This window comes from Paramacrobiotus metropolitanus, unplaced genomic scaffold (assembly GCF_019649055.1).
Source record: "Paramacrobiotus metropolitanus isolate TYO unplaced genomic scaffold, Prichtersi_v1.0 Parri_scaffold0000144, whole genome shotgun sequence".
NCBI classification, from domain to species: Eukaryota; Metazoa; Tardigrada; class Eutardigrada; order Parachela; family Macrobiotidae; genus Paramacrobiotus; species Paramacrobiotus metropolitanus.
The window spans coordinates 252569-267782 of record NW_026570364.1 but is presented as its reverse complement, the minus strand read 5'-3'; the positions used below and the strand labels follow the sequence as shown (position 1 = coordinate 267782).

At 40.4% G+C, this 15214-nt stretch overlaps 2 protein-coding genes across 2 annotated transcripts; one reads left to right on the top strand and one right to left on the bottom strand.

Annotated features, from left to right (window-relative positions):
- Positions 1 to 1779: 1779 nt before the first annotated feature.
- Positions 1780 to 5085, top strand: LOC129599382 (sulfotransferase 1C2-like). The gene is made up of 5 exons (XM_055497605.1): positions 1780 to 1973; positions 2594 to 2942; positions 3773 to 3997; positions 4503 to 4686; positions 4782 to 5085. Exons 1-5 carry the CDS (start codon positions 1879 to 1881, stop codon positions 4898 to 4900), a joined length of 972 nt encoding a protein of 323 aa, XP_055353580.1. The 5' UTR covers positions 1780 to 1878; the 3' UTR covers positions 4901 to 5085.
- A 200-nt stretch (positions 5086 to 5285) lies between these two features.
- LOC129599385 (peptide-N(4)-(N-acetyl-beta-glucosaminyl)asparagine amidase-like) lies at positions 5286 to 7684 on the bottom strand. Its single transcript, XM_055497609.1, has 3 exons — positions 7047 to 7684; positions 6755 to 6907; positions 5286 to 5617 (listed from the first exon to the last, which is right to left on the bottom strand). Exons 1-3 carry the CDS (start codon positions 7468 to 7470, stop codon positions 5286 to 5288), a joined length of 909 nt encoding a protein of 302 aa, XP_055353584.1. The 5' UTR covers positions 7471 to 7684.
- Between the last annotated feature and the right edge of the window lie 7530 nt (positions 7685 to 15214).

Sequence of the window (15214 nt, the reverse complement as noted above, 5' to 3'; positions counted from 1 at the left end):
GTACATGTATAACATGTGCAGTATACAAACCGATTTACTGTGGAGCGGCTTATTTTTGTTTGTGCGAAAAAAATAGGATTAATGCCACAATACAGTGCCATTAAATTTTCATCTCTGCGTAAACTACCATGTAATGATGTTTAATGTGCCAAATGTGGGTGAAAGAATCAGTCCATTTTTTGAATCAGGAAGTAAAGTTCCGTCACCACAAGCGTATTCCGCGGAATATAACCTGTGGCTTTGACGTCAGGCTGGCGTGATCCCTTGACCAATGCCCCTAAGGGGACCGTTTCGTGTGTGTCGGGGTTTTTATTCGCGACGCGTCTATTCTGGACCACTTTCTGGTATCCAGGACATATGTATTGCGTTTTATAATGTCTTTCATTAATATCGATTTACGAGTCCGCGCTAAGGAGAGTTGCGGCGAGAGCGCCCAGATGCTGCAGTTGTTGTCAGTGTCGTTGACATTTACCGAAAATGGCGCAACATATGCTCTTGTTGGTAACTATTTACTAGCGCATCATTATTAGGTCTAAAGTTTATCCGAGATATAAAAAACTTTACACGGAATTCCAATGCCTAATCGGTAGATAGCGTGCGTCTTGAGAGAAAGGTAACTGCTAATTTTAAACCGATACAGAACAAAAACTGAGTTTATACTTAATAACTTTCTTCGGGTCATTCCAAGGTTTTCAGAGAAAAATGTTCTTGAATCTAATATCCGCACGGTGCACGTCGTAATTAAACCTTCTAAATAATTATAATATAGTATTGCAGTGAAAAATAAAATTTTGCGGAAGTTTAACAGTATGTAGGCATACAGATACCTGCTGCGTTTCAAAATCGATAGCTAGACAGTCGTAAAGCAGGTGCCGGATGTATCTGTACATGCGGTGTCGGGGATATCCGGCGAAAAGCAATCTCCATTCACTAAAAAAAGTACCGGACATTAGGAATTTTAAATAAGATTTATCACGGACACGGCATCGTTTAACCGGGTTCGACTATATACAGCATCAACTTTGTGTACCAGTGAAGGTCGCGAAGGTCTCCCTTTGGTAATTTTTGAGAAGTTGATGAGTTCTTTCCGAAAGCCAGGTAAAACAGTAGGTGTACCATCGTCTTATACCAAAAAGCCACACGTGATTTCCGGTCCGGGCTTGAGATCGGCAGAAATTTAAATATCAATGTACTACCTATATTGTGTGCAACATCATAATATACTCTGTAGTTTTTAATTACTGTTTCAGATATCGAACCATTATAGTTATATAATTAAAAATTCACGCTTCTTTTTATGCCTGGAGATAGTTACGGTATTTAACGTGATTCTCAAATTTAAACATTAAAGGAATAACCAAAACTGTTGGCGGCAACCACCATTTTAGGATTAGCATTCATTTTTTATATTAAATTATGCTTCTAGGTAATTAATACGGTTTTTTTACTTGATATAATCCTTCTGTACTATTCGTGGTCTGTAGAACTCTTACAAAAAATCAACACACAAATCACGTAGGCCATTACAGTCATGCAATCAATCTGATACTGTTAATTTTGATTTTTTTAAAACATTAGAGCTAAACTGCAGCTGAACACCATGCTACATTTTTAAGTAACTCAGAAAGCACCGGCTTGTTAATCGCTGCCGGGCATACCAGACGCCCTTATAATTGTCGAAATATATGTGAACTCATCTGTTGCCCGAAGCCAAGCTAGTCTAGTTTGACGCGAAAAATCGCTTTTTTTTACGGACTGAACGGAAGCATATTCATTTGGCTTCGCCGCTCGAACTACGTTGCCATTAACCGAGGTCTCGTTGGCTCGTTTAAACAGCCGCTATTATTAGATCAGTACTGGGGAATCGAAATTGAAATTATGCCGGAACACGAAGAAAAGAAATCGGACAACCCTGTCGCCGCTCCCGCGCCGGTGAAAATGTGGCCGGTCGGATATCATCATCCTGATTGGACGTACGTATAAGTGTCGTTCTTCATTGTGGCAGTGACAAATCACATTTGTTAACGTCAAAGTTACTTCCGCCTCATTTTCATTAAATCTGAAATCAGCGAATGCACGGTAATTGGCTCACAGCACTTAACATAATATTTTGCAATAAATAGCCTGTTACAGTTTTTCAAAAGTATAATAGTTGTAGTAAAAATTATTTTACCATTTATACGACAACATGATTGCATATCCCTTGAGGTGTGATGGCAATTTTAAAACTTTTTTTAAAACGTAAAATATTTTAACGAAAAAATTTTAAGTGGCACAGAAACAAAAATATTTCTGCGACAAAATATTTTCTCTAGCTCTTCCACTTCCAGTTGCAATATTTGTTTTATATAGTGCTTACATTTAAATTATTTAATGTATTAATTTTAGGGTACTTGGATAGATGTAACAGAATTATGTGGTTATTACTTGTGCGCATTGATTCGGAAAATCTGATCCTTTATCATAAAAGTTTAAAATATTTTCTAAACTTGATGAAAAAACATTAACACAGCTTCGAAAACTGGTAGCCGGCAATTTATCAATGAGCTCATCACATTATTAAAATGATGACTTAATTAATGGGAATTTACAGGAAACTGTACAAGGGCACACTGGTACCGTATCCATTCTGGACCATCATCGATGAAGTCGCGAAATTTCAAGCAAAAAAAGAAGACATCGCTATCTGCACGTTTCCAAAATGCGGCACCACGTGGATGAACGCCGTGATTGAGATGATGAAGAACAATGCTGATCCGCAGTGCCTGCACGATGGAAAGTCGTTGGAGTGGAAGAATCCCTATCTGGAGCTGACAGATCCCGATATGCCGGTCGGCAAGCGCCCCATCGATCTGCTCTGCCAGCAGCCGCCCGGGCGGGCCTTCTTCACGCATCTCGGTTACGAGGCACTGCCTCCCAGCATTGAAGCCAGTGGAACCAAGGTCAGCTATGTGTATTATATATGAGTCATTTATTGCGGCGGTATATACAGTACCTGAACCTTGCCAATAAATTACCGGTACTTCAAGTATATATGAAGCGGTATGCGGGCGAGATGAATCACTTTTTTTTCGAAGTTAGGTTCTACTGTATTACTTGACATCAAATACTACTACTAAATATCACTGTAACATTAAAAATGTTATAAAATGAAAACGTTTGGCAACCATCAGGTTTAGTAATACACGAAGCGCTCCGGAGTCGCAGCACAAAATAACGAATTTTGTGGGCATAGCTAGTTTTCATTATCATTAACATCAGACAAAGAATAAAATCAACAAGATTGTTACTGATATTGCGGAAAACAGTCCAAATATTCAAAAATTATATCTTTGCGACTATGTATGCTAACAAAATTGAACAGGGTACCTTTTAAATACAACATTTTAGGTTTATTTTTATTTTGGCTCAAATATATCAGTTAATGATGTAAATTTATTTGTCTTGCGGTTTGCAGTGGATAGTTAATTTCTGCTAACCTAAGGCGAACCAAAAACATCGGTTTTTAGCTGCATTTTTTGGAAATTTTGTGTTTGTTTTTATGAGCGCACTTTTCTTTTTACTTTTCACGTGTCGTGCGCCTAAACACAGTACTTACTTTAGTAATATTAATTTAGCCAAATTTTTATCCACATTGGGCTACAAATCAAGTACGTCATGCGTGAATCATCATCATTAATCACAATATTTTTATGTCACGCAAACTTTGTTACAATACTCGTATGTCATCATTGCGCAACTGGTTCACGTATCCTACTTTTTCTTCTCGCAGATCGTGTTCGTTATTCGTAATCCCAAGGACACGATTGTGTCCATGTACCACTTCTTCCGGTCACACTACCCTATGCAGTATCACGGGGATCTGCAGGAAATCATCAACTCCTTCACGGAAGAGCGTGTCATGTACGGACCCTTCTTCGACCATGCAGCCAGCTACTGGTCACGCAGGAATACCAATCCCAATATATTCTTCACGAGTTTCGAAGAAATGAGCCAGGTAAACGCGTGCGTGCGTGTAGTCTTACATGTCGGTCGCTGGGCATAAAAATTGACCGGTTAATAATTTTTGTATACCTGTAAGTATCTACGTATCTCCTTTGATTTACTGCATAATAACTAAATACAGTACTCTGTATTTGGCAGTAACGGAACTTTATCGGTGCAGCCAAATTACAGTAATGATAAAAAATTTATTGTTGTACAGTAATTATCAGAATTAGCGCTGTTAATAAAGTAAATAAAACCAATTTTTCGCAAATTCACAACGCATTGCTTCCAAATTTTTGGGTACTTGCGCAATTGCTTACTCTTCTGTTACTAATATCTGTACAGCGTGCATACTCTGTAGAAACCTCGAATCATAGTTTTTCTGAAAGTCGAAAAGAGGTCGGATCGATCAGCTTTGGTAAATTCCACGAGTGACCTCAACCACATACGTACAGATCGCTACAAGCTCACAACGTGCTGACTATGAAAGTCCATTTATAGTTATTTTTTTCCAGGATTTTATTGGTGTGGCACGAAGATTAAGTAAATTTCTGGGGAAGGATTTTACCGAGGACCAGCTAAACAAAATCTACTACGAATGCGCCTTCGACCAGATGAAAAACAACGAGACCGTCAATAAGGCCAAAGTGGGAGCACGTGGCTATTTCGACTTCAACAAATCCCCGTTCATCCGTGCCGGTACGCGGCGTTGACCCTAATGAATCCCGGCTTACGTAGGCCACCGTTATGTCTTATGTCCCGTGATCTCTAAGCTGGTGCACTGTTTTCTGTAGGGAAAGTTGGCAACTGGAAGGTGCATTTCAGTGAGGAGCAGAACAAGCAAGTCGATGACTGGATTAATAAGAACCTGCAACGGCCCGAATTGCAGGGCTTAACATTTCGCTACGAATAAGCGGATAGATAGAAAGTCGTCCCAATTAAAAATTTTATTACACCGCCAAGAAGTTCGGCTTTTTCCGGAAAATCGCAGTTATTTTCTCCCTTTTAACGTATAGCAAGTGAACGCTGTCTTCGCTTTGAGCGAAGTTGACATTAACATGTGCGCATACTCGTGACCTTTTAATAAAACCACACAAGCTTTAATTTTTGACACACACCCGTGATATAAAATATAAAATAACTCCTACGGAGTTGAAATAAGGATCTTATAATAAGGATAAATCTTTATATATACAAGCTAGTAAAAGCAAGCAATTATTTACAGTTAATGGTGATGACCTTTTTAAATCTGCCACATATTCACTATATCGTTAAAACATATATAAACCAAGATAGCGTTATACACGTGGACTGGAGGGATGATCAAACCAGATTTTCACCACCATGGGGAACTTGGACGCTTTGGATTCCAGGAGTTTCGTGCGTTGCGGCTGACAGCACAGCTGTGAATGCTTGAAGGTACAGGAGCCGCGCCGACAGGATAGCTCCGCCGTCAGGGTAAAGCGTGACCAGCCCACCGCTTCCGGTATGCATTTGAGATTCTCGGATGTGCCAAAGAGGACAATCTGCTGGTTGCTGGTGTGCTCGTCGCTGGTGAGGTAAAAACTCACCGCACCGTCATCGAAGATCTCATATTGACAGCGGATCATCAAGCGTTTGATGCGCATGCCTAGAGAATGGGACGGAAGTAAAGTACATGTGTTGTGATTCAATTAATGAAATGTCGCTTTATTGGTGCCTAGCGTAAACAAGCACCTCGTGGGGAAGCCAGATACGAGTACTTTTTTCCTAAATCGTGCTTTTACGGTTTTGTGTCGGGCAACGGCAATAGGGCGTAGAAAATCTACCAGTACTGCAAACCGGCATTGGCCCGGACTGGCGCGATATTTTTTAAAAAATTATATATTTTGTTGTAAAGCCGGAGAAACAGTCTGGATCTGAATACATATTTCGTAGTGCAGCATGTAACCCACATAATTACTACAGTATGATTTACATCTGCAGATATAAACCTCTAGTTCGAAATAAGTAATAATTATGGTTACTAAAAACAACACTAATGTTGGTTGAAATGTTGTACTTCCAGTAGTGCTGCCAGTAGTGTAAGTTTCGGTTTATGATTAATTAAGCCGGAAAACTGACTAAATCGACACGCTTCGTATGATATTTAATTAAATAATATATTTATGGTTATGAGTGCACTCTGCAATAACATTTTCCAAAATATTTACTGATATTTTCACAGGAAAAGAACACATTCTCTGTTTTTATTGAAAAACATTGCAAACCCGCTTTTGTGATCGTTATTGTGAAGATGCGAATTACTAAAGTAAACGAACGCAAACACCACTGCTCAATCGTGCTTTCTAACAACTGTAAGTGTGGTATTGTAGTGCAATGGCGTTCATTAACGACAACATCATTTCTTTGATACCGAACAACGCGTGCAGCTATACACTTATAATACAAATTATATTAACCTTCTAGATATCAGATATTCTTAAGAGTACACATTTTTCTTATTTTATTCGATTTTTTATAAACTGAAATTCCAGAAGTAGAAAAGGTTGATGCTCCTGAAACTCTCAGTCTTGTCCGGTATACGTATGTATTCGATTAATGGTTGTCGTTACAAAACAACATTATTTTATTGATGGTTAACAATTTTATTGAAACCGTACGTAGTATCAGCAACTTCAAAAGTAAAACCGTCTACGTAGCTCTTAAAATTTATGCTGATTTACTAGCAGCTATGACAAATATACTCAGCGTTAGAATTTTTAAGAATTGAAAAGCAAAAAATTACCGGTAAAAGACAAATCGAAATTCCACTGCAGAAATGCCGACTTGGACCCCGGCGTGCGTGCCAAGAATACGCGGACCACATCACTCCCGGCCATGTAACGGTGCTCCGTCACCAATTCCATGTTCTTCTCCGCATACACCAAATTCTTCCAGCCTATACAACAATACAACAATGATCTCATGAGCAGCCAATCACTGCATCCGGAAGCCGGATATATACAGGATATATACAATGTACATAAAACACTAGATCACGCGCCGGTGTGCTAGGTCGAGATCACTGCACAGCTGACCTTTGATCCCGTGACGTGAGGCATCCGTCAGGCGTTTGTACTCGTCGGTGCGCGATGAATAGACCAAGTGGAGTTTCCGGCAGGCCACTTCCGTGCGTGTCGGCTGGATGACATTGCCGACAATCTTCCCCACACTCATCAGGGCGCTGCCGGCGGCAATTAAGCGCTGCAGACACATGGCGCTGGTGGCCAGAGCGCTCAGCGACGGGTGCAGACCGGTGGTCATGGCCGGATCGGCGGATAACGACATGGAACGCTGATTCAGTCGGGCGCATTCCGTGTGCGGCTCCGCTGAGCGCTGGTGCAACAGCCGGTTGGCCCGGGGGTTGCGCGGATTGATGGTGCTGGTGGACGGCAACGGTGCGGACTCCGTGTCCTGCGAGATGTCGCTGGTAAAGTTCAGGCGCTTCTTCCACGTATTCATTATTAGCTTGGTTTAGTTCGAGTAGATAACAATATAATAAGCAGGAAATAAAAAAAGTAGCTAATATACGCGGTAATCAAGTATATAAAACAACAATCGTGCAACACGCAGCGGTGACCTTTCTAATATCTAACTTCTCAACTTCTAGGGTTCTGGTTAACGGTCAAAAAGCGGAAACTAGCGAAGCAGAAATGTGAATGTTCGCCTTTGCGGATGCAGCAAGAATGCGTTAATACTGACGCGGTGCGTTTTTGCCGGTGTGAAAGGTACAGTCGACAGACAGTGGGGATTTACGGAAGTGGGATGGGATTGGCGTCGATGAGGGCCCCGAGAGATTACTGCGTGAAGTGGCCGTGTACGCTGATATTAATCAGCGTCGATGTGCATGCCGCGCGTCTGTCTAGATTATTAACCGTACCGCGACAGCCACGACGGGGGGATTGGTTAGGGCATTATAATTGGTAAAATCCATGAATCTGATCTGATTCATCAGCGCTCCAGATTGTCCCTTCCCGGAACAGTGTACGCCTCAGCAGTTATTTTAGTAATGGAAATAGGATCAATCTGAAGGGCAGTTAACTGTACGTGCTGTTATGTGGCTGGTCATCGGTAATAAAAGTCAAAAAGGTGAATCTATTTACCGCGGCTACAAGACGATCGTCTACCGCGAAGGGTGCGGTAACTAAATTAAGCGAACGAGAAGGTGTATCTATCTGTACAGTAGGGGGCAAAAAAAGGAAAACAAACCACTTGAGATGCTAAAAATAAGAAGGACGACTTTTCTTATATAAACCTTGGAAATATGAAATTATTACTAAGTTTTAATTACAGAACTTGGAGTCATTAAAGGTTTTGTAATTGTAATGAATTCTGAAACCTGATTCCGTAATAGCAATGTGTAACAGCAGCCTCAGCCAAAGTAATTTATAATTCTACGTTAGCATTAATTTTGCCGAACTATCCTTTACATTTGTTGCTTAATAGAGGTCTCAGAAATTGAAAGATAAAATGTGTTACAATATCCTACTTCTAGGAGTCAAAGAAACAATATTAATTACTACTGGTACGCCAAATTCCAATAAAACCAAAAGTTTCTTCCTCTCTGCCATATTATTATTCATCACTAGTTTTCTGGAATATGCTATTCTCAACGATACAGTACAAGCGTTGGGGTTGTCAAGGTTCGTACCAGCTGGTTTCTTGCATTGACTGCAATTGTGGTGTCGTTGGCTACAGCTTGTTGTTCTTAATATTTACTATTATGTTGTCCACGGGACCGTAGTACTCGCATAAAAATTTTAGGTTACGCTATGTAACAAAATATATAGCGTATGCCACGACAGTTAACTTGCAGAACCGTTGGGCACTTTGAATGTCTTGCGCTCGTGTTTCAGTGTTAAAGCTGAAGGAATACGCATTGCATAGTGTTTTATAAGAAACACACATTGCATGAAGTCTTATGTTCGAGCACATTATGCAATAAAAAATATCGCCTGCTAAATGTTTTTGTTTGATGCTGCAGCTACTGACTCACTTAAGTCACCGCATGACCTTTGAATTCTCTAGTGGCCGGCTCTAATATTGAATGTGAGAATGGCGAAACTGACTGTTTTACTGTACAATGCATACACAGTAACTCATTGTCAACACTGTACAATACATAAGTACAATGAACCCGCACGAATAGCGGATTGATAATTTTACACAACTGTGGATCTAGGCAACATCAGATGCTGACGTCGCAATGCAAAAATAAACTTCATCTTTTTCCCGGGAATTTGGACTGGCTGCGAAACATTCATAAAATCCGCAATTAGTGCAACCTGGAGAAGTCTAAGGAACACACTGAGAGCCTTGATTGCAAATTTCGCCGACGCGACAACTTCCCATTGCGACCGGGTACCACGGGATTTTCCACGATTACTGGCCGTTCCCGGCGAATTGGTCCCACTCCATGATGATTTTCTCGCTCGACGTGACCTTCATGAAGCACTTCGCCCATCTGGAAAAAAGAAATGCATGTAGTTGTGTAAATTATAAAGCGAAATCAATATAGTACAAAATGCTGTAATAATCATGGTACTTTATTAATGGTTAGTTGTATGATATTCATGCATTGCTTACGATGTGTTAGTTTAATCGCCAACGATGTGTTGTATTGCAGCATCATTTAAAACACTGCAGAAAGGCGGTCGTTCAAAATTTGGTATGCATTAAAATGTTTAAATTTGGAGCATTTTATTGTGAAACTCTTTTATAAGGTAAAATTTCTGTGAGAATTCGAAGAACTACTTGACGTTGATACAGTAATTATATATAATCGATTCAATCCAGTACTAGTGTATGCACTGATTAATGACATTGTAGAGAAACCGAGTTATATACTGTCAATGGTAAACTGTGTTCACTGTGTGCGCCGCGCGCAATAATATAAATATTTAGTTTACATGTATAGGGTTAATTTAGGGCACATAGGTACAATGTAGATGGATGATGGACAAGTACAAAAGTAAGCCAAAGGTAAAACCGCCCAAGTCATTACCGAAACCTCCAGGTGAAATATTACGCACAAACCGGTAACACAAATTTAAAGATTGCTAACTGTACTACTGTATATCGCGGCTAACTGTAAGTAACTCACCACAGCAGACAGTATCACTGCAAGGAAAACCATGATATATCGCAAGATGTTTATGTTGCAAAAATGTCCGTATCGTTGGAAAAGATAATAAGCTTTCACGAAGAGCTTAATTATAGAATTTTTCTGTTTTGTATCTCTTTTAACGCATTTTGTAGACGCCAATATCAACGCTTATATATTAAGCAGCAAAGGATTGTTCTGTTAATGCTGAAGTGATACTCCATTTTTTCTGGGACGTTCCTGTTATTTTACACATTTTTCCATTTCGGTACATCCGGCGCCGAAGTCGTTAATATCATGATTTCATTTTTTACGCAGAAAATATCTCGGCCCACAACAGGTGTCTTCCGTCTGCGTTAGTGACACTGACAATGCACTTTTTCGTACCATGTACTGCAATCAACGTTCAAACATACAGTAATAATAACAAGATGAGACTGATTGTTCGATTTGTTTTTAAAATATGACAAAATAGGTGATGGGCAAGCAGAAGTTCGACACGTTTGATGTCTGTGCACAAAATTGTACATATTCAAGTTGCGGGTATGATGCTCAACAAGTTTCAGTTAAGTAGAAGTATAATGAAATTTATAGTTAATCTGGCAGCATAAAGCGCATGATTAGGAATTTAGGTAGCTTGGAGTCATAGCCGAGTAGGGGTGGCTGATACAAAATTAATATGATGTATAGTTTTTGCAACTAAATTATTCTTATCAAAATACTGTTTCTACTTTCTAGTACATAATGTTTCTAGTACATAATTAATATGGGAAACAGAATCGATTTTTTTGTCCTCTACTACAAAAGTGGCAAAGTAGTACACTCGTGCCGCCCTTATCTGCATTGTTCGCCCGGGTTGGGCGAACAATGCAGATAACCCTTTCTTTTTTTTAAACTGGCCCGGTTAGAGCCGAATAATTCGGTCGAGCCGAATAATTTTTTGGGTTTTACTTTTCCTAATATAAGTGGCATGCCGTGGGATCGTGCGCTGCGATGTTGCATTCGCAGCACAAGTTCCCACGGCATGCCACCGAAGCAGGCGGCCATGTATCCCATTCCATAAATTCCATCCGCCGCTTGGCCTGTCCCTTAGTGGATGGAGATACCCTTCAACAGCGACCAGCCTGATCGCTGCCAACAGAGTTTGGCTACCATAGGCGCTGCTGTCCGAAGACAACAGGCATTAAAAATCGTAAAATCGCCTGGGTACCATATGTGGTCATATGTCAAGGATTGTCTTTCGTCCTGGTCAATGTGGTAGCCCGTACGCAATATTCTCTGAACTTTGGCTACCCAGGAAAATTTTGTTTGGTAAAACCATAAATTATGAGAATTATCAAATGTTTCTGTCATCGGAATTGCAGTTGTCTCATCCCTTAATTCTTGTTCCTTAGGGGCTGGGAAGCAGAAGATCTATGATCTGACCAAAAGTATTTTGTTTTTCTCCCAAGCAGATTGCAGTGCAACCGCTATAGCGCAGTTCCATAAATGAGCAATAAATGCAGCCGGTGAAAATACAGTTTAAAAGTTTCAACAGTTTGTCCAACTGAAGAAGAGACAGCCGCAAATTTCGTATAATTTTTATGTCTGTATGCCTCGATCCATGCTTCCGTGCGCCTCACATCGAGGAGGGGGCCTCTGAATGCCATCAAAGATTGTGTAATTGCCGATGCCGGAATAAAGGTCACTCAACTGTCGGGCGTTATAAACTTATAATATATGTAAAAAAATAATATCCCGCAATTTAATAATACTTACCGATGTATTTTTCAATTTTATAAACATATTTTTAGTATGTACTCTGGTTCTGAATCGACCGGCTTTCTGGCATTGCGAAATCCACTAATTATTAGATACAGTATATGGAAATTGGCCCAGCTCGATGAGCTATGACGCAAGCGGCAAGAGTGCCACGCGGGACAAATACAGGCATGCGCCATCGCTTTCAACCATGTAGGCCACAGACGAAGATAATGCACAGCAGCCGTCGCAGCTATTTATGTTAATATATACCATATTACCATTGTTAATTTGGAATTATCTAGACCGCAACGAAGTTCATTTTACTGTACATGCATGAAGGTTTTCGTAAATACATTTATTGCAACATTTACAAGGCTTCCGAATGTAAATCAAGCTGCGCCTGCAGCGCATGGCATATAATGAGATATCCATAACCTTTTGGTGCACAATTAACCCACTTCCAATAATGTCATCATCCTTTAAATTCATTTTAACAATAAAAACTTGGAACAAGCAGTAATTTCTTGTGAAGAGGCTCATACATTATGTATCTGTAGCCACACACCGCGCTCCTTCGCGACATATCTCCCCATCGTGGCAATCGGCAACCGGCACCGTGACGATATTATTCCGGACCACGTTCCTGTCTGCGTTTCTGTCCGTGTTTCTGTTTTTGCCATTAGTGTGCGTATTCTTGTGATGCTGCTTTTGGTTGTTTTTATGCTGATGTTGATGCTGCTTCTGTTCGTCGGCACCGCTCTGCAAAAACCAGTAAACGTAATAATAAATCCTTAAAACCGATCGCCTCAAAAGTTCAAAATCGGAAGACACCAAGTTAATTTTAACTCCTTTCCACTGCGCAGACTTACCACGACTGCAAGGAATATCACAAAAAAACATAAGCAAATTCGTAGAAAATTCATGGTCGTCGTTACAGTCTCTGCCGCACAGCGTATATAGCGTAATTATATTATGAATCTACGCAAGCCGATAGAATTGCCAGAATAGTTTAGATCACGAAATGAATTTTTTAATAATGAATTGTGTTCACGGGTGTTTTATATACGGGTGTTACGGTAAATAAAGTAACCGCTCCTTGGTCACTTTGTTGTTTGTTTTTTTCGCACTATACCGTGATGCGGCATTTTTAATGGCGCCTTGTTCGATAAATTTGTAAATATTTTTGAGGCATCAACAGTTTACTAGACGCTTAAGGTGTTCTTCATTATATCACGACCAGAAATGTTTGGCCTGCACAGCAGGGGACCTATTTAACAAGCGACGAAACGGCATAAAAAGTGTACACGCGATGTCTCACATACACCGTGCACGAGCACGTACAGAAACGTAAACAACTAAGTGACCTTTCTCGCGTTTGCTGTAGCTAACGATTATGCAGCGATAATGTAAATAATGGGACGAACCATTTGTAGGTTTCTTCACGGAAATACGAGTTGTGTGATTTCTTAGTGTTATCTGCTACGCCATTTTAAATACGATGCAGTTACAGCTGTGCCGAATACCTTGCATAATAAGCAGTAAGGCATTAACGAGAGCAGACCCGCCAAAAGGCTGAAGTGGATAGCAGCAGACTCTGCAAATGTTGTTTGTAAGATTTTGCCGCACCTAGGCGGATCTTCTGTAGGTGTAGCCGGCTAATTACAGCCGTAGATGTTTTCTTTCGTAGAATTTCGAGAGAACCTGGATGCGTACAGGGCCCCAATCCTCCAGGTATGCAAATTAGCTGCATAATCCGCTTATAAATGCGTCTAATCAGGGGAAAAACAGCCTATTGAAAATCGCATCCGGCCAGGTCATGCCGCGCATGGCTCGCGAGAGTAAGGTCACGTTTTTCGCCACAGTAATTATAGCACGCTCTATGGCACATTTTCACGCAAGACCGCGGCTGCAAACCCACGTGCAATTATAAGTCAGGCTGGATGTTGTGTTATGATGAATAATTCTGTTCCCCGAGCGTAATTTGCACCAATTAGTCAACACACGCATGCACACATGCTAATATCGTGTCGCCAACGAAAAGAACAGCACTTCCAAGATGATGCTCTTCGCCAGCACTGCATCCTAAAAATAATTGTTACATTTTTGTACTGCAGCAATTCGCCAGCCTGATCAATGCCAATGTTGACATACAGATATGCATGCACCGACGCTCGACCGTTGCAGTTTTCGAGTAATGCGCATTTTGTCTATAATTAACACACAGCATACCAGCGACATGTGGCTAACTATTTTCAACACGGCCATCATCTAATTAGTAACGGCATTTATTGCCGCAACATTTCACCACAGCCAGCTTTGCATGTCACACGACGGTGATGCGGCTGTGGTAATCCTATCCCGAGACGAGGCGGGTCGCCACCTCCGTCTCGTTCCGTTAATAACTGGGATGTGGCTTTATCACAGCTCATCCGAATTTACAACAACCGCTAGTTTAATATGAAAAGGGTTAACTTAAATCTTTCATATAAGGAAAGGCAATAATAATATTATTACTGCGTTGCAGATTGCAGAATTCGGTACCAATGTTTGTCATCTTATTAAAAGTCAACATACAATTAACTGCAATAAGGTGGCGTACCCAGTGTTTTTTACTGCGTTTTTTTTACATTAAATTAATACACTCAAAGCTTAAATTCTACCATTTATAAATAATTTACCAAAACTTAATCTACATCAAGAATTTAAAACAGCTAATGCTATATCTGTATTAATTGAAGTTTAAGATTCTGGCCGTTCGGTCTGTTATTGTCCAGTACAAATTGAGCAAACTGACGAAATAAAAGTCCAAAATTGCAAAAAAGTATTACGAGTAATAAATATAAATTAGTTTAGCTTGATTAGCGCAACATATTCGTAACGCAGGGCTTGATCGGATGTAGCTATAGTGGTACACGCGCCATTACTCTACGGTTTTTCTGTCTTTATTGCTTAAAAAAGCTGCAAGAGATTGTGCATTTCTCGAAGGAGCAAAAAATTATTGTATTTGTACTCGAGTACTGATAATATTTTTTCAAATTTAAGCATTAGTTTTGTCAGTATCTGTACGTTGCATAAACTTTTATAAACTGAGTACGGATTGAGACGGACACTTTATCCCGTTAAGACCCGGTATTATCGGCACTCCTCCTCGTGATCACTCACCACACACGGATGTCTGTGGCGATATATACACCGTATGTGGGAAACTAAGGATGTTGTTACAGCTGCACCGCTCTCGTACATCATCTTCGACTACGCGAGTGTACGTCTACGCACATATCCCGACGCGTCGCGCCGGGTTGGCCTTGGCGCTGCTAGCAATCAAACACCCATGATTGGGGATCCCCGGCATTTTGCGAC

Excerpts from the sequence above, each read along its gene's own strand:
- LOC129599382 (XM_055497605.1), top strand. The coding sequence starts at position 1,879 with ATGCCGGAACACGAAGAAAAGAAATCGGACAACCCTGTCGCCGCTCCC. Across the intron at positions 1,974-2,593 it reads TATCATCATCCTGATTGGAC|GAAACTGTACAAGGGCACAC; the intron begins GTACGTATAAGT and ends GGGAATTTACAG. Across the intron at positions 4,687-4,781 it reads ATCCCCGTTCATCCGTGCCG|GGAAAGTTGGCAACTGGAAG; the intron begins GTACGCGGCGTT and ends TGTTTTCTGTAG.
- LOC129599385 (XM_055497609.1), bottom strand. The coding sequence starts at position 7,470 with ATGAATACGTGGAAGAAGCGCCTGAACTTTACCAGCGACATCTCGCAG. Across the intron at positions 6,908-7,046 it reads CTCACGTCACGGGATCAAAG|GCTGGAAGAATTTGGTGTAT; the intron begins GTCAGCTGTGCA and ends ATTGTTGTATAG. Across the intron at positions 5,618-6,754 it reads TTTCGATTTGTCTTTTACCG|GCATGCGCATCAAACGCTTG; the intron begins GTAATTTTTTGC and ends CCCATTCTCTAG.